Source organism: Rhincodon typus, chromosome 18 (assembly GCF_021869965.1).
Source record: "Rhincodon typus isolate 14 chromosome 18, sRhiTyp1.1, whole genome shotgun sequence".
In the NCBI taxonomy this organism is placed as follows: domain Eukaryota; kingdom Metazoa; phylum Chordata; class Chondrichthyes; order Orectolobiformes; family Rhincodontidae; genus Rhincodon; species Rhincodon typus.
Window position 1 is genome coordinate 24,609,298 of NC_063349.1, and position 23,287 is coordinate 24,632,584.

A 23,287-nucleotide genomic window follows, 5' to 3' on the forward strand; every position below is an offset into this window, starting at 1 on the left:
CAATGTGATTTTTTTTATTCTGGAGGAATCATGAGAAATTCTACAATTATGTTGAAGTCATTTTCAGGTATTAAAGAAGGCCTTCCAATTTAACTACATCCCATTGTTAGATGCACAGTGATCTGGACTTGGACAGTTAAAAGATGTCATGATTGATCGAAAATCACTTTCTGCTTATTATGCATACAATTTCCCCCTGCTCTGTACACACCACTGACACATGGCACTCAACTCATGCTCCTAACACCACCATGATTTGTACAGTTGTGGGTTTCTAATCAACACTGATTTTGGTTGTGACTTTTCATCTGTGTGGGCACATCCACCTGTACCAGCAATAAAGAAATTACTTTTAGGCTCTAGTCTCATTTAAATTTACCAGTTAAGTTGAAGTTAGTATTTAAGTGATGTCAACAGGCTGTTGGTTGCCTGGGTGCCTTGGTAGGGTTGGCAAAGGAGATGTTTGGAGGTGAAGAGTCATGTCAAGCTGTTCAGCAACATTTTCGTGGCTCAAGGAAAATCGACTCTTGTTCTGGCTCCACAAAAACTATTTTTGAAAAAAATGATTTCAAGATTATTTCATGATCAGAAGATCATGGATGGAGCCAGACCAGACTATACCACACCCACATGCAGTATTTCCACAAATTCTTTTCATCACATATCAATTCTGCGAATGGCGTCAGAAGGTGATCGCTGTGCCTGGTTCCTCAGATGTAGCCAAGCAGCTTGCAGAAACGGCACCCATGTACCCGTAGGATTTCAATCGGGGTCTGAACTACATCATTCAGGCCCTTTTTATGAGCTGGAAACCTAAACCCTGTACACTGACCACTCAGGACATCATCCTTTCAAAATTGCGTTGTCCAAAACATGAGTGTGAATGGAACAGTAAGTCAACAACCTTACTGAGGATCTTATTAATGCCAATTTCCCAAGTACAGATCAGCCCCATTGTTTACTCATGACACACAAGTGTTAAAAGCTAAAAATATCTTCCTAAGGGATCTTGTACTGTAGTGGCAGTGTCCCTACCTCTGAGCCAAGAAGCCCATATTCAAGGCCGTCCTGCTCCAGAGGTTGTGTAATAACATCTCTGAATTGGTTGATTGGAAAATATATTAAAGAATATACTACTGACTCCGTTTTTAATTTTAGGGGACAGTGGTAATGTTCCTTCCTCTGGGCCAGAAGGTAAAGCCAATTCAAATTCCAGCTGCTCCTGACCTATGCCATATCATTCCCGAATACTTTGTTTCAAAAAAAGCTGTGGCATGTAGATACCTCCCAGAGCAAAATAAAATGGATGTTGGAGATCTGAAATAAAATCAAAGTGTTGGAAATGCTCAGCAAGCCTGATACCATCTGCGAAGAGAGAACCAAAGTAATATTTGAGTCTGATATGACTTCTTCAGAAGACTGTGTTCCAAAGAAGAGTCATTGTCAGACTTGAAATGTTAGCTCTGTTTTTCTCTCCACAAGTACTGCCAGACCTGCTGAATTTGTCAGCATTTTCTATTTTTATTATCTTCCAGAATAACTGTTTCTTTTTATTGTTCATTCATGGGATGTGGATTTCACTGGCAAGGAGAACACTTGTTGCATATTCTTAATTACTGTTGAGAAGGTGGAAGTGAGCTGCCATCTTGAACCACTTCAGGCCACCTGGTGGGCACAATGCTGTTCGTGAGTTCTGGGATTTTACCCCGAGTCACTGATGGAACTGTGATTTAGTTCCAAACCAAAACAATATGTGACAGTGACTTGGAGGAGAACTTGCAGTTGGTGGTGTTCCCTTCCTTAGCTACCCTTGATTTTTCTCGATAGTAGCAATCACAGGCTCTGGAGGTGCTTGTGAAGAATTCAAGTCATATTTATGTGCATTACAGTTTGTCTCTGCAGTAAATGACTTGGCACAATTAAAAAATGAATGACAACCTATTCCATGTTCCTTCACAAAATTGTGTTTATCAACTTATGTGCCATTTGTGTGAAGGATGCTAGCAATTTCTCCACATGATACCCAGATATATTGAGGGTGAGTTCTGTAAACTTTCTCCCCAGTCACGGGCACTGCTTGCTGAGAGCACAGTTTGAAGAGAGTATTGTTGTAGCTGTTTTCCTGATGCACAATGTTTGAAACACATCTTCCTCACTAGGAGGACAGAATTAGTTCTCAGATATTTTTCCAAGATTGTACTGAGTCTGAAAGTCCTATTTCTGTGTTTGCAGGTGAAAGCTGGATTCGGAGTGAATGTGATCGGGGTGGTTGCTGTAATGCTGGCTATCACCACCTGGGGATTTCCTCTTTTCCAACTTGAACACTTCCCTGACTGGGTTTCTACTAGCAACACAACAAGAGGCCTTTAATCAGGAATCACAGAACAAGAGACACAATGAGACTGCACAAAAGACAGAAATAAGCCTGAAAATCACTTGATCAATGATGACCTATTTCAGCAGGGATAAGAATCATTATTCAGATTGCACACTACATTAAGGAGTGCAAATATAGTTTGCACAAACCCCTCCACCTCCTCTCATTTGGCAGCTTCAAACTTGGGAGCATTTGATAAATCCTTTTGAGGAGTGTTGCAGCTTTTTTTTTCACCTTTGGAAAAGTTTCTGGGATGTGGAATTTCAAAGCTTTTGCAAATTATGTTTTCAATCTCTAATTCTTTCAATGATGGTGACCCATGGAAAAATTCAGTTCTATCGGTTTTGGCTCCTTTCTTAAGTAATTATTTGTCACATATGGCCCAAAACAAGGGAGTTTGACTATATGAGACACAATGGTCATGAGTGGTCATGCTGCCTCCTCACTCAGTATTCTTTCCAAAAAGGATCATGTATTAGCAATCAGGACCATTAACCCTGGTTTTCCTTTCTAATCTTGGGGTACAGAGGCTGATTGCAACATTTCCCCTCTGCTCTTTACATAGGCTGGGGTTTGTATAAGAGACATTCCTGGTCAGTCTGATCCCTAGTATCACAGCTTACGACCCTTTTCAAAGCGTTATATTTTAGTCAAGGAACTGATGGCTTTGCAATGGATTAAACTGTTAATTTTATATAGTTTAAGAGCAGTGACTAGCATGGGAACATATCCCTGGAGTGATGTATAACTATGTGTATGTCAGCTTAACATACACATTAGAAACATTCCACTGCTGACCCGGGAATGTTTAACAATGAACCTGGATGCATAGTTCAGAAACATATCTCATAGAGCTACCACATGTTTAAACTACAGGTGGCTTCATCACACAGACTGAACTCTGGTTTAACACTGAGTTCAGATATCGTTCTTATTAAAACAGAAGTACTGTAAATGTCTCATTGTATGAATACTGCCTCGGGGTAAATTCAACTAGGGACAGTTCCTCTGAAAATCCTTCAGGATGCCAATAATGCTATGCCATAGCAGGTCCTCTATCTGCTGGAGAGTCAAGATTACAGTGTTTTTTTAAATGTTTTTAAGTCAGTCTTAAGAGAAAACTAATAAATATATAGAACAAGGTGCAATTGATATTGCTTGATTTAGTCATTAAATGAATTATGTCATCCTGCCTTGCCTTCTCTGTTTAGGATACCCTGCAATGAGAATATAATGATTTGAACTATTGAGCTCAAGTTGATACTGTAGGTTGGTTTTGACACAAGCTACTGACCTTTAGACACTGAAGATCACCTCTTTTTGATGGCTGTCAGAGTCAAATGAACTGAGTCTCAGCCTGTTCCCTTCAGGATCTAGTCCACAGTGCAAAACTGCCAGTCCTTTTGCAAAAAAGATTAATTTCACAATGAGGGATTGTCTGATGGGAATCCATTTGAGGGTGAAGCCAAGGCACATTATGAGGGCAAATGTGAGGTTATTTTACTCTACAGCTAACATGGCAAAATCTAAACTAGGGTTGTTGTTTGCAGACACTAAATTGGATGATTAAAATTGGAAATTGTTCTATTCTCCATTACTATATGCATCACCCCAAGCACAAATGTACATCAATTTAATACCAATGAAATGTAGATGCAAAATATAATAGTTTCAGGTCAAGTCACAACATGAACTTCATAATAGCAGAGAAGTGACCATGAATCTTATTGCTAAGACACAGTCAGAAAACAAGAAACAACTTCTCTCCACAGTCTCACAATTATCAACCCACTGTTGCTGAACAGTGGGAAAGTTGAGGAAGGAATATTAACTTCAAAAAGATTTAATATCACATTAAAAACCACTAACATTTAATATCACACTAAGAAACAGTAATAATAATCTGTAACTCGACAGAGAGCCAATAGATTACCTTTGTGCCAATGAGAATTTCAATGACAACCACAGCTGTAACTCAGTGCTAAAATGGCACAGTACATCTTTCTTGAATTTGATGTCCTATTATACATACTGCCCTTCACTTTTTAAAAATAATTTCTATGGTTAAACCTGTTCTGTGGAAATGCTGTCAGTTATTGGCAAAAGAGAAATATTGTATTTCTGCTTTTTTTGTATTCTTTTGCTTCTCAGATTATCATACTTAGAAACATTGGAGCAGTAGTAGGCTGTTCAGCCCGTTGGCCTGCTTCACAATTCAGCACGAATATGGCTAATGCCTTTTTCCCACGTTATCCCCTTATCCCTTAACATCATAGGTATTTAGAAATCTGTCAATCTCCACTTTAAACAGACTCAATAACTGAGTTTCCACAAATCCAAAGATTCACAACCCTCTGGGAAAAATAATTTCTCATCATTTTGGTCCTAAGTGGCTTGCCCTTATTTTAAAATTGTGTTTCCTGATTCCAAATTCTCCAACCAGAGCTAACATCTAACATTCCTTTAAGTATTTTGTAAGTTTCAACGAGAGCACCCCTTGATTCTTGAAAACTCTGAAGAATGCACGCAGTTTCCCCAATCTCTTTTCATAGGACAGTCATGCCATCTCAGGAACAAATCTGGTGAATCTTCCTTGCACTGTCTGTATGGCAATGTTATCTTTTCTAAGGTAAGGAAATCTAAACTGCATATGCTTCTCTAGTGCATTTCTAACCAAGTGTCTATACAATTTAAGAAATACTTCACTGCTCCTGAACACAAATTCTCTTGCAACAAAGGCTAATATACCATTAGCTTTTCTAATTGTTTGCTACATCTGAATATTAGCTTTCAATGACTTATTGACAAGGGCACACAAGTTCCTTTGCACATATGCATTTTTTAATCTCTTACCATTTAAGAAATACCCCGCTCATCTGTTCCTCCTACCAAAGTGGGTAATCTCACATTTTCTACGTGGTATTCTATCTTCCATGCTTTTGTCCACTTACTATATCTGTCCAAATCCACTTGAAGCCACTTGGCATCTTCTTCACAGCACACGTTCTCACCAAGCTTTGTTCCTGAGAATGGAAATGTTACATTTTGTTCCTGAATCCTAATCAACAACATATATTTTGAATAGCTGTAGCCCAAGTATTGATCCTTGCAGTACTCCCCTACTCAACAAACTGCTAATCCGAGAATGATTTTTTTTTATTTCAGCCTTCTGTTTTCTGCTCATTAATCAGTCCTTAAACCATGCCAGAACATTGTCTGCCATCCAATGAGCTTTAATTTTGTTAACAAACATCCTGTGGGGGATTATATCAAAAGACTTCTGAAAATCCAAATACACTATGTCCACCAACTCGCCTTTCTCAATTCTGTTTGTAACATCTTCAAGATAATGGTTGGTCAATCATGATTTCCCATTGACAAATCCATTCTGATTATACAAATCAGATAATTATTATGCAAGAGTCAATTTAACACATCCTCTATAATAAATTCTAGCATTTCTCCTACTTCGAATCTGAAGCTTACAGGTCTATAGCTCCCTGTTTTCTCATTCCCTTTTTTGAATACTGAAATTATAATCTGCAGGAGCTATTCCAGAATATGCAGAACTTTGGAAGATGAACAACAATGCATCCACTGTCTCCATAGCTACTTCTTTCAACACTTGAGATGTAAAATATCTCCTCCCAGAAGTTATTAACCTTTAGTCCTATCAATTTCTCCACATAGCCTTTTCTCTAATGTAATTTCTTTCAATTCCTCATTCTCCCTATTCTTTGGATCTCCAATTCTAGGAGATTCCTTGTATTTTCCTAAATGAAGACAGACATAAAGCAATAATAATATTCAGCTTCTTTGCCATTCATTTATTCCCGTTTTATAAATTCTGCCTGTAATGGATCCACATTTATCTTAGCCAGTTTCCTCTTTTCATTATCAACATGCTGCTCTAGAAAACCATCCCTGGCATGCTCCAGAAACTCATCTTCTACAAGACACTAGTGCTCATTAGGTCCATCCAGTCTATATGTAGATTGAAATCACCCATGATTACTATACTACCAATGCACGGTGCTTTACCATGCGTCCATATGACCGCAATTATTCAGAGGCCTATACACAACAATTACCAACATTAGGTCCTGTTTGCTGTTTTTAGCTCTATCTAAACAGATTCTGTACATTGTTCTACAAATCTGAAATCCTGAGATCCTCCTTTACTAATGTATGGATCCTATCTCTTACTGTCAGTGAAAATCCACCTCCTTTTCCTTTTTTGCCTGTCTTTCCTAAATGTTGAATATCTTGAATATTCAGTTGGTCTGGCAGCATCTGTGGAGAGAGAAAACAAAGTTAATGTTTCAAGGAGGTACAGTTCTGAAGAAGAGTCACTGGATTTGAAATGTTAGCTCAATTTCTCTCCACAGATGCATCTAGACTTATTGAGTTCTTTCAGCAATTTCTGTTTCCAGCATCTGCAGTTCTTTCCGTTATTTGAATATTCAGTTCCCAGATTTGTTCACCCTGCAGCCATGTCGTTGTAATGATGTCATGTTACATCATTACATTGTATCCATTTACCTATATTCGTGGCTTTATGTCATCTATCTATCTTGCTGCAACTGCTGAGTGCATTTATGTAGAGTTCCTTTCACTTTTTTTGAAGGTACGTCACATTCTAATTTATATCTAATTTAATATTCTAATCTTAGCTGCTGCATGCCCTTGTTTGGCTTGCCTTCTAATTTTCACTTGCCACTTTTCTACTTCCTGTTACCAGCTTTATCTCCTGTTTGAGCTACCCCTCACGTTCTCAAAACCTGAAAAGTCATTTTAAACCTCCTCAACAGCGCCAGCAAATTTCCCCGCAAGGATATCGGTTCCAGTGCAGTTAAGGTGTTAACCCATCCATCTTGTAAGGATCCCATCTCCTCCAGAATGAGTTCCATTTCGTCAGAAATTTGATGCCCTCCATTCTACCCCAATTCTAGAGCCACTTGTTCAATCAATCAGTTTTCATATTCTTATGTTCATTAACGTGTCGCACTGTGATTATTGCTTTTGAGGCTCTGCTTTTTAATTTACTTCTTAATTACATAAATCCTCCTTTCGGACCTCATCGCCCTCCCGTGTCACTTAAGAAAGAAACATAACTTTGTGATGCAAATTTAACGATACAGGTGAACTGATAGAATACTACAAACATGTATTCAGCAGCTGTCTGGTCAATACCATTTCACGTGAATCATCTAGTCAGATGCAGCACGCATAAATCCATCCTCAGCCACAGGCTGATAGAGACAAAAATCCAACTTAGCCAGTCAATATCACATGCTCATGAGTTAACCAAACAGCACTAGTGCCTTGATGATATAACTGGTCAGCACCATATCTACCTGGTCAGAGCATATCATACCTAGTCAGGTATGCTGACTAATTTCCATTCAACGCCAGTATAGCGATGACCATATCCCATGAGTGAATAAAAATAATTTTTAAAAACTGATCAGTGCCAGTACATCGATGAGTTATCCAATCAGTGTCAATACACTGCTGATATATCCAGTCAACCCTGATAAATCAGCTAGTTATGTGGTATGGATCAATACATTGGTGATTATTGAGTCAGCAATCAACACAACATTCTAATAGCTACGTCACTAAGTTATCCACTTGGCTCCAGTACATTGATGAGTTGTTAGACTGTACCCAGTCACTTGGGATATATCAGTGGAAATATCTGCTGTTTAGCTAAGCAACATCAATGATTTTCCACAGAGTGCTAGTATTCTATCTCCTAGCACAGGCTGAGAAGATTTTTCATTTAACTTTTCATTCTAATATACTTAATAACACATTTCTAGCCTATCATTCTATATTAAAATCACAAAGGATTATTTCAGATTCCGGCAATGTCCCAAAGTATTACAGTGGCTGATTATAATTTTATTAACCTCGGTGTATTGAAGACTCAGATCTAATTGGTACTAACCACATGACTTACTAAAAATGAAACATAGAGCAATATTTTATCTAGAGACAGCAACCCTCACTTTGAGCTCATTGCTTCCATTCTCTTGAGGATATCATGAGTAAGCCTGTCTTGTTTGACACCTTGGATCTCACTCATTGCAGTCACCACTATTTATGTGAAAAGTCCTGTGACTTGCAGTTTGGTTCACTGTGGTTCAGAAATGTTGTTCATTCTGTAGATGTTGATATTTCTACTCCTTCTCTCTGACAAAGTAGATAATTCAATATTTACTGTCTTGTATAAACATTCTCCTGTAACTGAACACTGAAAAGATATTGAGCGAACAGAAGTCCAGAGTTCTGTTGAAGATAATATGAGCTTTGGTGCTCAAAGATGCATAGTCTACTCATTCTCTCCTTGTCACTGCCATTCCAACCACCACTCCCCACTCGTACAGCTTTTGAAAGAAAGAGCTGCTTATCCTTTCAAACCTCACACAACACAAAACCAACTGATGTTTCCTGCCTGAGAAATTCAAAAGCTACCTGTTGCCTTGGACATTTTAGTTTTGCTGTCGGAATACAAGTTGAAACTGGAATAAATGTACCAAGATGTCCCTGCTCTCTTTGAAATTTGCATGATTGTTCTTATTTATGGAGTTCAATAGAAATATATATAAATGCAAACTTTGTCCTCCATTGGAACTTGGTGTTGCTCCTTAACCCTCTAATGGAGAGTACAAACTGTAGATCTGAGTGTGCTCATCATGTCAAGAATGTCTAGGATCCTTGAATGGCATTCATCAGCTCCTGTTCTGAATCTGTTGCTGGGCCTAGCTGTCAATACTTCAGTATGTAAAATATATAAAATCTACTGCACCATCTCAGTTAAGTATCTTCGGGTTGTCTTTTCCAATTTGTCAATATACAAGAGGATGGGAGGACCCACTTATTTAAATGTTTGACACTATTTCTGAAGACTAAGAATACAAATGAAAGAAGAATCATTGGATATTTTAGCATGAAATATTTACATTTATTTAGAGATTTAAGCACTAATCAATAAATGTAACATATCATGACAAGGAGTTTTGTATCATTTATGCCTGCGTCTAAAATAATAGTTCAAAAAATAAATTTGATGGTTGAATTTCAGTTTTGAACACAATCGGGAAGATCACCAGAATGCACTTGGAATCGCACTAGCTAAGTTATTTTTTGGCTTTCAATAAAATTAATTAGCATCAACTGAAATGTAATATCTTCCATGAACCAGGGCATTTGGATAATATTATAAGATGCATTATTTCTTTTCAATTAAAATGTATTCCTGAATCTACTTGAGGCCACAGTTGAAGCACTGTGAGCAGTTCATCAAAACTTTGAAAGGATATATTGTTTTTCAGAATGCAGCATAGAGTGACCAAAATGATACCAATTACTGGTAAGGTTAAATTACAAGGGGATCACACAATTAGGAATGAAATTAGAAAATGGCCCAAAAAGTGCAGTGCAATTTTGGAACTCCCTTCTATAAATGGAAATTGATGCTGAATTAACTAGAAGTTGATGGCTTTTTTATTAACTGAAGGTATTAATGAACAGGATGCAGAGACACTAATAAAACACTAGTTCATAGATCAGTCATTATTTTATCAAATAATAGGCTACGTAGGCTAAGGTGCAAATCTTAGATTTTGTTTTGGCTAAGTGCAAATTTCATGGATCTTTTTGGAGGTATTCTCAGTGCAGGGCCCATGTGATTTCTTACCGCATCTTACCAAACCTATCTCATTAATGGCCTACCTCACCCTGATGGTGTTCTTCTCATCAGATTCCATCCCCACTTCACCATATGCTGTTCACAGAGCAACTTGCCATTCAGTGGACATCTGCTGAAAGACTAGCATCACTTGTACCTGCATCATCTTTGAGAGGCCACTGCTGAACACCTGGACAAATGTTGGTAATCTGCTGATGCCCCTCATTTGCAATGTAATGGCACAGCAGCCACAAAGCCACACTTCTGATAGCATCAAACTCAACACAGTATGATGCTGGAAGAACACAGCAGGCCAGGCAGCATTAGAGGAGCAAAATCGGGACCCTTCTTCAGAAACCTGGCCTACTGTGTTCCTCCAGCTCCACACTGTATTGTCTGACTCCGGCATCTGCAGTTCTCACTATCTCCCACTGCTGACAACATGTAGCCGACATGCCTGATACTCCCCTTGCACATACAACATCATTCTCTCACTCTAGTTCTTGTTTAACCTTGATGCCACGCAGTTTACCTGCCCTTAGCTACGTCCCACCTGAAGATCCTCTTTGAGTACCTGCTAATCTTTCCCCAATGGTCACCCACATGTTGTCTGTGAAGGGCCATCACATATAGGCAAGAATTCAGACAAGTGCAAACATGAGCTTTCACTGACAGCCAGCAAATGGGAACACAAAGGAAACTAATACAGACCACAGTTTGCATCCATAATGCAAAACAAATGCTGGTATATTGACCTTGACGATGCATGATGGTCTTCTGCACCCAGCTCACATCTAAAAGAATTGAGTGTCAATAAGGCCTATCTGCCCAATGCAGTTGAACTCTGTCATCCACATGGAGAGCTTCCTCCAGCTCAATGTCCTCACTCTTCTCCTAGGATGACTGTTCCCATTCCCCTGGCTTCTCAGTATCTATCACATTGCCTTGTTCCCTGCTCCAATTGTACAGAGCACAGCCTACCAGGATACTGTGGCACGTTCTATCTGGGCTATACCGGAGGGATGCCCCAAGACCGTTCCAAGTTTAGGAACTGCCTCTTCAGGAGTTCTATTGTGTCCCACCATGGTTCTGGTCACAGAAACCAACTTGGTGAAGGTGCTGTTGCAGCTCAGCGACCACGACATTGAATCAAAAAGTGAGTGCCTGTTTCTTTCCATTCCATCTCAGATTCACTTCAACCATTCCACTTTCCATTGCATTCATTAGAGTTTGCAATCATAGTGACATGACTGCAGCCATGTCCCCTGTTCCCATAGAACACTTGAAAGTTCCAAAAGTGATAGGGTGGCTTTGACCAGTGTTCATACCCCTTTTAAGTTATTGCTGCTAACTCTTGCAGCACTGAGATGACAATGTCCTTTTGTCCAGCACCAATGGCTTAGTGCAAAATACATTTGACCAGAATTTGATGCCACACCATGTTCACTCTGTATTCATAGCGCAAAAGTGGAGAGATGTTTGCAAATTAAATGATCACTGCCAAAAGGGTTGGGGGAGTCAAGATGAGGGTTGGCAGAAGGGAAAGCAACAGCGTTTGCAGAGGTGGGAACAAGGATGGTAATGGGGACATTCTCAAGGTGTACTGGGGCATGTGCAACAGCACCAGAGGGGATGGTAGGCTATGGGAAGGGAGATTAATGGTAATGACTGCTACCATGATGTCCAGAAAGGGAGTGTAGAGGAAAAAGATAGACATCACTAAGGTATAATGCCAAGGTTCAGTAGGCAGGAAGGACAGTTGGAGGAAAAGTTCAATGTGGTGGGTCTCCACATTGTGGGGATGGTTGGAAATGGGCTGTTGGAGTAGAACAATACACCAAAGGAATGCAATGGTGAGTAGCTTGGAAGGGAATGGGAAGATGGTAACATTCTCATGACTCTCCTGCCATTCTCCTTCCAGACGTGCTCTTGTAGCCATTGTATTTATATGGCTAGTCCATTTCAGTTTCTGGTTAATGATAAACGCCAAGATGTTAGTGGGGAATTCAATGGTGGTAATGACATTTAACGTTACCAGTAATGATTAGATTCTCCATTGTTGGAGAAGGTCATTGTCTGACACTTGTGAGGCATGAATGTCATTTGTCACTTTTGTGCATTTGAACATAGACTGGTTCAGTATCTGAGGAGTCGTGAATGATGCTGACTTTGTGAATAACCAGTGAACATCCAAATATAATGCCAATTTCTGCGTGGTTCCTATTGTTCACAGTTTTGCAGACCATGCTGTGCTATGTCTCTGATTTGACTTTGTCACTGAGAAGCAAGTCATTGTTTCATTCTCTTTTCCAAAGTAGTCAACGGGGGATAAATTATGAGTAATGAAGGCAGAATGGAAACTTTTTGCAATGTCAGGTATTGTTTTGTAGGGTCAGTTGTTGGGTTGAGGTGTTACTGGGATGTATCTGCACTAATATCTAATCTGCCACTAATATCCATTAAAAAACACACCGACTCCCACAGCTACCTGGACTATACATCTTCACACCCCACTTCCTGTAAAGACTCCATCCCATTCTCTCAGTTCCTCTGTCTCTGTCGCATATGTTCAGATGAGGCCAACTTCAACAAGGGAGCCTCCGAAATGTCCACATTCTTCCTCAACTGAGGATTCCCCAGCTCCGTTGTCGACAGGGTCCTCAATCGGGACCGACCCATCTCCCGCACTTCTGCCCTCACCCCTTCTCTTCCCTCCCGCAACAGCAATAGGGTTCCCCTTATCCTCACCTATCATCCCACCAGCATCCACATCCAGAAGATCATCAGACGCCATTTCCGCCACCTCCAGCAAGATGCCACCACCAGACACATATTCCCCTCCCCTCCCTTGTCTGCCTTCCGCAGGGACTGTTCCCTACGGGACACCCTGGTCCATATTTCCTTCACCCCCAACACCTTCCCACAGCCCTACGGCACCTTCCCCTGTAACCGACGAAGGTGCAACACCTGCGCACTTATCTCCTCCCTCCCCAGTATCCAAGGGCCCAAACATACCTTCCAGGTGAAGCAACACTTCACCTGCACTTCCAAGAATCTAGTCTACTGCATTCGCTGCTCACAATGTGGTCTCCTCTACACTGGGGAAACGAAGCGTAGACTTGGCGACTGCTTCGCAGAACATCTACGTTCTGCTCGCAAAAAAGACCCTGAACTACCTGTTGCCTGCCACTTCAATGCACCACCTTGCTCCCTGGCCAACATCTCTGTCTCCGGCTTGCTACAATGTTCCAGTGAAGCCCAGCGCAAGCTGGAGGAACAACACCTCATTTTCCCCTTGGGTACCCTACAGCCCTCCGGACTCAATATTGAGTGCAATAATTTTAGGGCCTAAACTCTCCCATGTCCCAGCCCCCCACCCCACACACCAGGCCTTGTTACCACATAGCTTGCCACTACACACCCCCTGTTGTTAGTCACTAACAGTCCCCATTAACAACTACTCACCCTCCCAGCCTGATCGTTAGCAACTCCTTTGTCTGTCCAACTGTCTTTCTCTCTCTTTGGGGTCTATCCTATCGTTTACTCCCTACCCCACCCACCTCCCTATTTTCTGCATATAAACTGATGTTTTCCCAGCCACCATCAGTTCTGAGGAAGGGTCACAGGACCCGAAACGTTAACTCTGTTTTCTCCTCCATGGATGCTGCCAGACCTGCTGAGCTTTTCCAGCAACTTTGTTTTTGTATCTGCACCCCCACTGCTGCAGGGGAGCTGTGGGGGGAATATCCAGTCATGATCACTGAGTTGCATATGTTAAACAGCCCAAACAATAGTTTCGATGAAGGTATCAGACGAAACCAAGAACTTAAGTAGATATATATCTGTGGCAATTATAAAGAGAGGGTAGCCGTCTACTAACGCTCCTCCACACAACCATTCCAGGATGTGTCAGCACCTTTCTTATGGATTGCACTGTGGCCAGCAGAAACAGTAGCTGTAAGAAGGCAAAAAGGCCTGGAATTCAGGTCTGCATTTATATTTACTACAGGCAGAGAGATGACCAGGGACCTTCACAGTAGATAGGAACAGAATCTCATCTCCACATAATGAGAAGATATGGGAAAGACCTGACAGTGTGATCATACCCCATTTCCATTGTTCTTTGATTTAAGTTGAGGAAAATGCAATCCAAGCTATTCACTTGAACAAATAACAAATTGCTGTAAGTGCTCTATATTTTCAACATTTGTAAAAAAGGGTGAATTTTGTCAAATAAATGTTCATCTTAAGCAAGAACATCATATAAGATGTCAAACGGTTGAACTCATGAACATTTTGATGAAAATGGACATCATTTGAAAATGCATTTCAGAATCATGCAAGAGAAGAACTTTAACCAAATACATTTGACTTGTAGCATTTATTTAGTCATTTCCCCAGAGCAGCCTCAGCAACAAAAGTGTCTCTTCAATCTAGGGCGAAACGTAATCCATGATTGATGACAAACTTTTTTCTGTACATTGAACAAGATGATTTTTAAGATGATTATACTTTCTTTAAGACATTATTAAATATTGCCTTAGAAAATCCTCTGGCTTTAGCAATTTTCCTAAGGACATGAAATTCTGTAGACTGAGATTTCTCACTACAAAACTAACATTCTGTACAATTAATTCCAACAATGCACCAGAGAAATATGTATATTTCACAGAATGAATTCTGTGGGTTTATTGGATAAATTGATTGCAATGCACAACTGACAACTACTTGTTTTGATTCAGGGAAAACGAGTGAAGAACATTTGGTGAATTTCTTTGCACAACGCACATGATGGACAGGTTGATGCCATGCCATGACTGAAATCGGATCTCTGAAGGAGGTGAATCAAATTATTGACATTGTTTCAGCCTGGAATTGCTCTGAAAAGCGGCTGCATCTCTTTCTGCAGCATCAAACAGCCACATTCTCCAGCAGGCCATCCTGAGTACTGAGTGGAGACAGCTTGAGATCAGAATTCAGATTGCCACACAGCAGTGGATCTTTCCTCAATTTCTTGGACTGCAATGAGTCATCAGCCGGACGAATGTGGTGAAGAATGCGCTACAGGAGAAAAATATATTCATGTATTTGTAACCAACATCTGAACATATCATTGGCAGGTGCTGATGGCAGTGATTTTACATGTTGTGTGTACTTTAATACAGTGAATAAGCAAAAGGGTTTAGCTTCAATGTCCCACATGATACTCAATTTAGTTGGTGATTTTAGTGTAATGTTCAATGTATCTTTTATGACTTTCCAGATGCTGATTGTAACAGACATAAAAATCACGCAGGACTTTCTGACTCTCGTGTCATGAGTCCCAGTGAGGACTCACAGAATACAAAACAATGCACCAAGAGCACTGACTCCTCATTTTCTAGTTGAGACTGGAGTCACCCCAATGATCCCCATTCCCTTTTCCTGCCTTAGATCTGACTTTTCAAACATTATCTGGCTCATGTTTCGAGACTTAGGACCTGATTTTTCTTCTAAAGATGCACATCTTAATGTGTTTTGACATGTATACTTCATATGAGACTATAACCATGAAGCAAGTGCTCTGCTGTCATCAACTGTAAAGAAAATCAGCTACTTGCAGCTTATCTCAAAGATTGAACTGATTAAGCCTTCGTGCAACACTCACGCAACACTGCTAAAATCAACCAGAGTGCTTGACAGCAACAGAGCTGAAACAACCAGATTCATAACATCATTTGTGTGCTGCTGGGAATCAGTTAGATCACATTACAAAGTAACCTGTCAAACTTGAATTCTTTAAGAAGACAGATATTCTGGTGCCTAACTTAAATCACCCTTGGGGAGTGAATGACAGAGCATGGAGAAATATTCCAGCCACATGAATTTCAATGAACTGGGCAGAGGGAGTTTGCATTCTTCATCTCTTGTTTGAATGTCCCAGTGGCAGGAGCAGAAAGACATGGGACCTCCACTCAAAGGCCAAACAAGTGGCTACACAAAAGCACACAATGAATTAGCTATAGAAAGATGAGAGGCCTGGTTAGTCACGTGGAAGTTATCAGCTCTACCATTACTCCATGGAGATTAAAGGTACAGGTGTCATCATTCGACATCACCCACACAGGCATCAACTTCCTGCCACCTAGCAACATCTTTCAGGTTGGTTTTCAATGAAAATGCTGCCATTCCCTTTTTGAACTGTCTCCCAGGATCCCTGGAATTGGTGCTGTCCAATCCCTCACCCCACTCAAAAGTAGTAGACTCCCTCCTGAAGTCTTGAAAGTCTTGAACACCACTCCAAACCTACCCATTGAGCTCAGTTATCTGCTGTTACTCCATTCAATTACTGTAGAATGCCCTTATGCAGACAATGAGGGCCCCACAATGTAGCAATGCCTCCTTGAATATTCTCCCCAGGTCTTCTGGGAAAGGCAGGAGGCTCTGTTCTTCAATGATGGCAGGAGCCACAAGCGAATCTGGGACCAGTTTCACAAAAGGGTCAATGACCTCCTGCACTTTACAAAGTTAAGTACCATGGTACCACTGCAAGGGCATCCACAAGGCAAAGTGAGATAGATATTTGCCAGGATGGAGTTTGGGTTCAAGGCCTCAGCATTAGATGGTAAATATAAACTGAATATGTAGGAACCAATTCATGCTCTGGAAAGAATAACCACTGCAGGAACAGTTACTGGGGAAGTATCCAACTAGAAACTGTCATAGGCTTGCATGCTCATTCAAGCATTGTGACTACACTCAATATTTCTATCCACATGTAAGACAAAGGAAGGCATTAAAACACAGAAGAGGCAATGGCGCAGAGGTCCTTATAACTCTGGCATCCAATGTATGGTTCAATAAATGTGGTGGTCCATATGGGCTGTCACTCTTTCAATGAAGGGAGCCATATATATATACACACACGTCAGAGACTTAGCTCACCTGAGATCTGGATGGACTCCATCACTCGTGCAGATGCGTACATTGCAGTTCCAGCTTTTGCTCCCTTTTTGACTCTGGAGATATGTCATTAATCGAAAGCTGAACAACACTGCCCTCCCACACTGCTCCCAGTGTGACTGACCAAAGCTCTCCTTGCATTCATCAGCAGTTTGAGCACATCTTCATCAGCAGTTTGGGCACATCTATATAATGCTCACCACGTTTTGATCTTTTTGCTAGTCATGCAGAATTACCAACCAAAGTGAAAGTGTGGGGGTATGATTTGACCTTTCATCCTTTGAGATCTCTACCTCCTTCGCAGAGATACAAGGTTGTCCTATAGGGTCTATGACTGTATAGAGACCTGTGAGAGATAGATGAGTATTGAAGAGGGAACGTACTTTCCAATACATTCTTCTGACTACTGATCACCTGGAGTGCTACATGACCAATGGTGGACACATGAACACCATTTTTTGGGCCTACTACAGGGTTTTTGGTGCACATCCATTAGGTCGCTCACTTTCTTGGGGTTCCACACGTGTTTTTCCATCTAAGTTACATTCTCCTAGCTCTAACACCTCTTTTTCCATTGGCAAGAGGCTGTCCATTTAAGGCACACTACCTTGTTCTCTCACTGAGGCTCTCATATCCTTCTTATGCTATGGCGCCTAGCATTGTACTCCAGCTGCCAAGAATCTTGTATAAGTTCAGCATAACCACTTTGCTCTTGTACTGTCTGTGCCTCTATAAATACAGGATACTGTATGCTTTATTACCTATTCTCATCCTGTCTGGCCACCTCAGTGATGTATGCACACATACAATCATGTCCTACTTCTCCTTCACCTCCTTAAATATTCTACCTGCCATTTTATTTTGCCTGTCCATGCTCCTCCTGCCAAACTGCATTACCTCACACATTTCCACATTGAAATTCATCAGCCACCTATCTGCGCATTCCATCAACTTGCCTATATCATTCTGGAGTACTACACTGTTCTCATAGATTATAATGACTCTGCATTTCATATTACCCACAAACTTTGAAATTGTCCCTGCATATATATATATATATAAGGAAAAGCAAGGATCTTAATACTGACTCCTTGGAATTCCACGATAAACCCTCCCCTTTTGCCAAAACGTACGCATTACCCACCAAACTTTGCTTCCAATTAATCAGCCAATTTTGCAACCTCATTGTTACGGTTTCATTTCTTTCATGAATTTAACTTTACTCACACATCTGTTGTACAGCATTGTCAAATGTCTTTTGAAAGTTCATGTACAGTACATCAACAAAATTACCCTCATCAAACCTCACTGTTACCTCTTCAAAAAAAAATTCCAGCAAGTTAAACAAATAAGAAAATAAGTAGTTTGAAGCTGAGACAACACAGCATGGATGAACACAGCAGGCCAAGCAGCATCATAGGAGCAAAAAGACTGACGTTTCGGGCCGAGACCCTTCATCAGAAATGGGGGAGGGCAAGGGGGTTCTGAAATAAATAGGGAGAGAGGGGGAGGCGATTAGAAGATGGATAGAGGAGAAGACAGGTGGAGAGGAAACAGACAGGTCGAAGAGGCGGGGATGGAGCCAGTAAAGGTGAGTGTAGGTGGGGAGTTAGGAAGGGGATAGGTCAGTCCAGGGAGGACGGACAGGTCAAGGGGGCAGGATGATGTTAGTAGGTAGGAGATGGGGGTGCGGCTTGAGGTTCCTATACACCTGCATTCCCCATACAGATGGCCTAAAGGCCCTCCGCTTCTTCCTGTCCCGCAGGCCCGACCAGTCCCCCTCCACTGACACCCTCATCCGCTTAGCCGAACTCGTCCTCACCCTCAACAACTTCTCTTTCAATTCCTCCCACTTCCTACAGACAAAGGGGGTGGCCATGGGTACCTGCATGGGCCCAAGCTATGCCTGCCTCTTTGTAGGTTACGTGGAACAATCCCTCTTCCATACCTTCACTGGCCCTAAACCCCACCTCTTTCTCCGTTACATTGATGACTGTATCGGCGCCACCTCGTGCTCCCACGAGGAGCTCGAACAGTTCATCCACTTCAGCAACACCTTCCACCCCAACCTTAAGTTCACCCGGACAATCTCTAATACCTCTCTCTCCTTCCTGGACCTCTCTGTCTCCATCTCGGGCAACCACCTAGAAACCGATATCCATTTCAAGCCCACCGACTCCCACAGCTACCCAGAATACACCTCCTCCCACGCACCTTCCTGCAAAAATGCCATCCCCTATTCCCAATTCCTTCGCCTCCGCCGCATCTGCTCCCAGGATGAGGCATTCCACTCCCGTACATCTCAGATGTCCTCGTTTTTCAAGGACCGCAACTTCCCCCCCTCAGTGGTCGAGAACGCCCTCAACCGTGTCTCCCACATTTCCTGCAACTCATTCCTCACACCCCGTCCCCGCAATAACAACCAAAAAAGAATCCTTCTCGTCCTCACGTACCACCCCACCAACCTCCGGATCCAATGCATAATCCTCCGACACTCCGCCATCTGCAATCCGACCCCACCACCAAAGACATCTTTCCCTCCCCACCCTTATCTGCTTTCCGGAGGGACCACTCTCTCCGTGACTCCCTTGTCCGCTCCACACTCCCCTCCAGCCCCACCACACCCGGCACTTTTCCCTGCAACTGCAGGAAGTGCTACACCTGCCCCCATACTTCCTCCCTCACCCCCATCCCAGGCCCCAAGAAGACTTTCCACATCAAGCAGATGTTCACCTGCACATCAGCCAATGTGGTATACTGCATCCGCTGTACCCGTTGTGGCCTCCTCTACATCGGGGAAACCAAGCGGAGGCTCGGGGGCCGCTTTGCACAACACCTACGCTCGGTTCGCAATAAACAACTGCACCTCCCAGTCGCGAACCATTTCAAATCCCCCTCCCATTCCTCAGATGACATGTCCATCCTGGGCCTCCTGCAGTGCCACAATGATGCCACCCGAAGGTTGCAGGAACAGCAACTCATATTCCGCTTGGGAACCCTGCAGCCCAATGGTATCAATGTGGATTTCACAAGCTTCAAAATCTCCCCTCCCCCTACTGCATCCCAAAACCAGCCCAGCTCGTCCCCGCCTCCCTAACCTGTTCTTCCTCCCACCTAGCCCCTCCTCCCACCTCAAGCCACACCCCCATCTCCTACCTACTAACCTCATCCCGCCCCCTTGACCTGTCCGTCCTCCCTGGACTGACCTATCCCCTCCCTAACTCCCCACCTACACTCACCTTTACTGGCTCCATCCCCGCCTCTTCGATCTGTCTGTTTCCTCTCCACCTATCTTCTCCTCTATCCATCTTCTATCCGCCTCCCCCTCTCTCCCTATTTATTTCAGAACCCCCTTCCCCTCCCCCATTTCTGATGAAGGGTCTAGGCCCGAAATGTCAGTCTTTTTGCTCCTATGATGCTGCTTGGCCTATTGTGTTCATCCAGCTCTGCACCTTGTTGTCTCGGATTCTCCAGCATCTGCAGTTCCTACTATCTCAGTTTGAAGCTGAGATTGAGAGTCCCACATGGTCTATTGCCTCCCAGGTGCAAGGGATCAGGACATAACAGAATGGCTAGATAAACTTCTGGGGAAAGTGAAGGTGAACAACTAGTGTTTGTGGCTCATGTAGGAATTAATGACTGCTTGGAGAATTGCAGAATCAGTTTCAGGAATTAGGGATAGGTTGAAACTCAACACCTCCAGAGTAGTGATCTCAGAAATACTACCTGTGCCACAAGTTTCACCAAGTTAGACAAAAGCAGATCAGGAAGGTAAATGCACAGCTTGACAGACTGTGTAGAGGGGAGGCGTTTATATTTTTGGGACACTGGGATCACCTTTGGGAAAGAAAGCTGTTCAGAAGAGATGGTCTTCACCTGAGCTGAAATAGAACTGAACTCCTGGCTGAGAGACTAAATACTGTATGGGTTGACTAATGGGCCTCATTTTAGAGAGGGCAAAGCAGAGAATTGGGGAATGGAGAAAAGTAGGTGAGGGAAGGTTTGTGTTTTGACAATGAACAAAAAAATGGTCACCTCCTAAAGATCAAGAAAGAGATAAGGGCAGGGTTAAATTGTATGCGTGCAAATGCACAGAGTATAGTGAACACAATTCAGGAACTGGAAGCAGAAATTGCTCTCAGGGGATGTGACATGGTAGTATTGACAGAAATATGGTTTAAGAACAGGACTGGGTGCTTAATACTTCAGTTATAAGGTTTTTAGTAGGAACAGGGTGGTTAAAAAGGAAGTTGACGTAGCAGCCTTGGTGAAAGATACTACCACTACCCTTGAATGAGATACAGTTCCTGAATTTGAATTTATATGGCTAGAGGTGAGAAACAGAAAGGGAGTGATGACATTGTTGTCACAGTACATCTCCAGTCCTACATGGGAGGAAACTGTGCTGAATCTGGTCATAGAAAATCAGAACTTCAGAGCCGGGCAGCATTTGAAAAATAGCGATCATGATACAATAAAGTTCAATATTAGTTTAGAAAAGGATAAAAACCAGTCAAGGAATAAGATCCCAGACTGGAAAAGGGCAGATTTTAGGGGTCTAAAAGTTAAACTTGAGTAGGTTCATTGAAAACATATTCGGTGCATAAAACTGTGGATGACAAATGGGAGACTTTTAAAAAACAATAAAGAGGGTGCAAGCTATGTACAAACTATGAGAAATAAATATAGAGTATCCAAATCCTGGATGGCTAAGGATACTGATGAGAAAACAAGGAAGAAAAATGTAACATATGATATGTACCAGACTAAAAATAGCAATAAAAATCAGGAAGAATATCTCAAATGCAGGAGTGAGGCTAAGACTGGAATATGGAAGTTTACAAGGAAGTATGAGGAAAGGATGCCAGGCTATGCTAAAACAAATAGTAAAATGTTCTTCAAACATATTCATAATAAAAGATTAGCAAAGAATAGAGTGAGGCTCATAAGCAACAAGCAGGGTAAACTGCTTACTGAAGCAAAAGGTATGGCAGGGTACTAAATTAATATTTTGCCTCTGTCTTTATCAAATTAGAAGATGGTGATAATGGCCCAGGTAGAGAAGCTAACAAGACAGGATTGGATGCATCCTAGATTTCTGAGAATGGTAAGGGAGTAAATTGTGAAGCCATTAACAGAAATTTTCCAGGTATCTCTGACACAGGATTAGTCCTGGGGTACAGGAGGATTGCAAATGTGACATTGTTGTTTAAGAAGGGGACAAAGGATAACCCAAGAAAGTACAGACCTGTCAACTTGACATCAATAGTGGCAAAAACTGATGGAGGCCATAATATGTGATAAGATAAAAATACACAGAAAAAAATAAGTTAATACGAGACAGTCCACATGGCTTTGTCAAGGCAGGTTATGTCTGACAAATTTAATCGAGTTCTTTGATGAGTTGACACTGGTGGTGAATGAGGATTGTGCTGAGGATGTTATATATTTGAACTTTCAAAAAGCATTTGACATAGTACCATGTAGCAAGTTGGTTAGCAAATTAAAAATACTTGGGACTGATGGGTTCTTGGCAGCATGGATTAGAAGGTGGCTAAAAGATAGAAAACAGAATAGGTATTGATGGGCATTTCTCAGACTGGAGAAGAGTTGAAAGTTGTGCTCCCCAGGAATTAGTGTTGTAACCCTTATGTTTTCTGATTATATAAACGATTTGGAGATGGTTTTTGAGGGCAAAATCTCTAAATTTGCAGATGATACTAAGTTAGTATGTGAATAGTGAATTGTGAGGATGACGCTGAGCGACTTCAGAGAGACATTGGGCAAATGGGAAGAGATCTGGCAAATGAATTTCAATGCAGAGAAACATGAGGTAATGCATTTTGGTAGAAGAAACATGGAGAGACGATACAGGCTGAATTGTACAACTTTGGAGGGAGTAGAGAGGCAGAAGGATCTTGGGTTCAAGTGTATAATTCATTGAAGGTGGCCAGGCAAGTTGAAACAGTTGTTAGGAAGGCTTACCAGATTCTTGGATTTATAAATAAAGGCTAAGAGTATAAAAGCAAGGAAGTTATGCACACCTCTAAAAATCATTGGTCAAACCACACTTACCTGGGCACCTTATTTAACAAAGGACATTAAAGCCCGGGAGAGAGTTTATAAGAAATTTACTAGAATAATGCCAGGAATGAGGGCTTTTAGATACAAGGAAAGATTAGAAAAATTGTGCTTATTCTCCTTGGAGCAGGGAAGATTAAGAGGCAACTAGTGATGTTCTCTTGCTCGACAGAATTGATAATAACTGCTAG

At 41.7% G+C, this 23,287-nt stretch overlaps 2 protein-coding genes across 5 annotated transcripts in view; one reads left to right on the forward strand and one right to left on the reverse strand.

Annotated features, from left to right (window-relative positions):
• Positions 1-3,529, forward strand: part of slc13a4 (solute carrier family 13 member 4) — a 101,257-nt gene extending 97,728 nt beyond the window's left edge. For all 3 annotated transcript variants that reach the window (XM_048608050.1, XM_048608048.1, XM_048608049.1), the window contains exon 15: positions 2,233-3,529. In XM_048608050.1, coding sequence (XP_048464007.1) covers positions 2,233-2,370 — 138 coding nt within the window. In that variant the 3' untranslated portion in view covers positions 2,371-3,529. The remainder of the gene's footprint in view (positions 1-2,232) is intronic.
• Positions 3,530-14,435: 10,906 nt separating this feature from the next.
• The window catches only part of LOC109927252 (sodium- and chloride-dependent GABA transporter 2-like), a 78,101-nt gene continuing 69,249 nt past the window's right edge, over positions 14,436-23,287 (reverse strand). For both annotated transcript variants that reach the window (XM_048607737.1, XM_048607736.1), the window contains one exon: positions 14,436-15,134. In XM_048607737.1, coding sequence (XP_048463694.1) covers positions 14,985-15,134 — 150 coding nt within the window. In that variant the 3' untranslated portion in view covers positions 14,436-14,984. The remainder of the gene's footprint in view (positions 15,135-23,287) is intronic.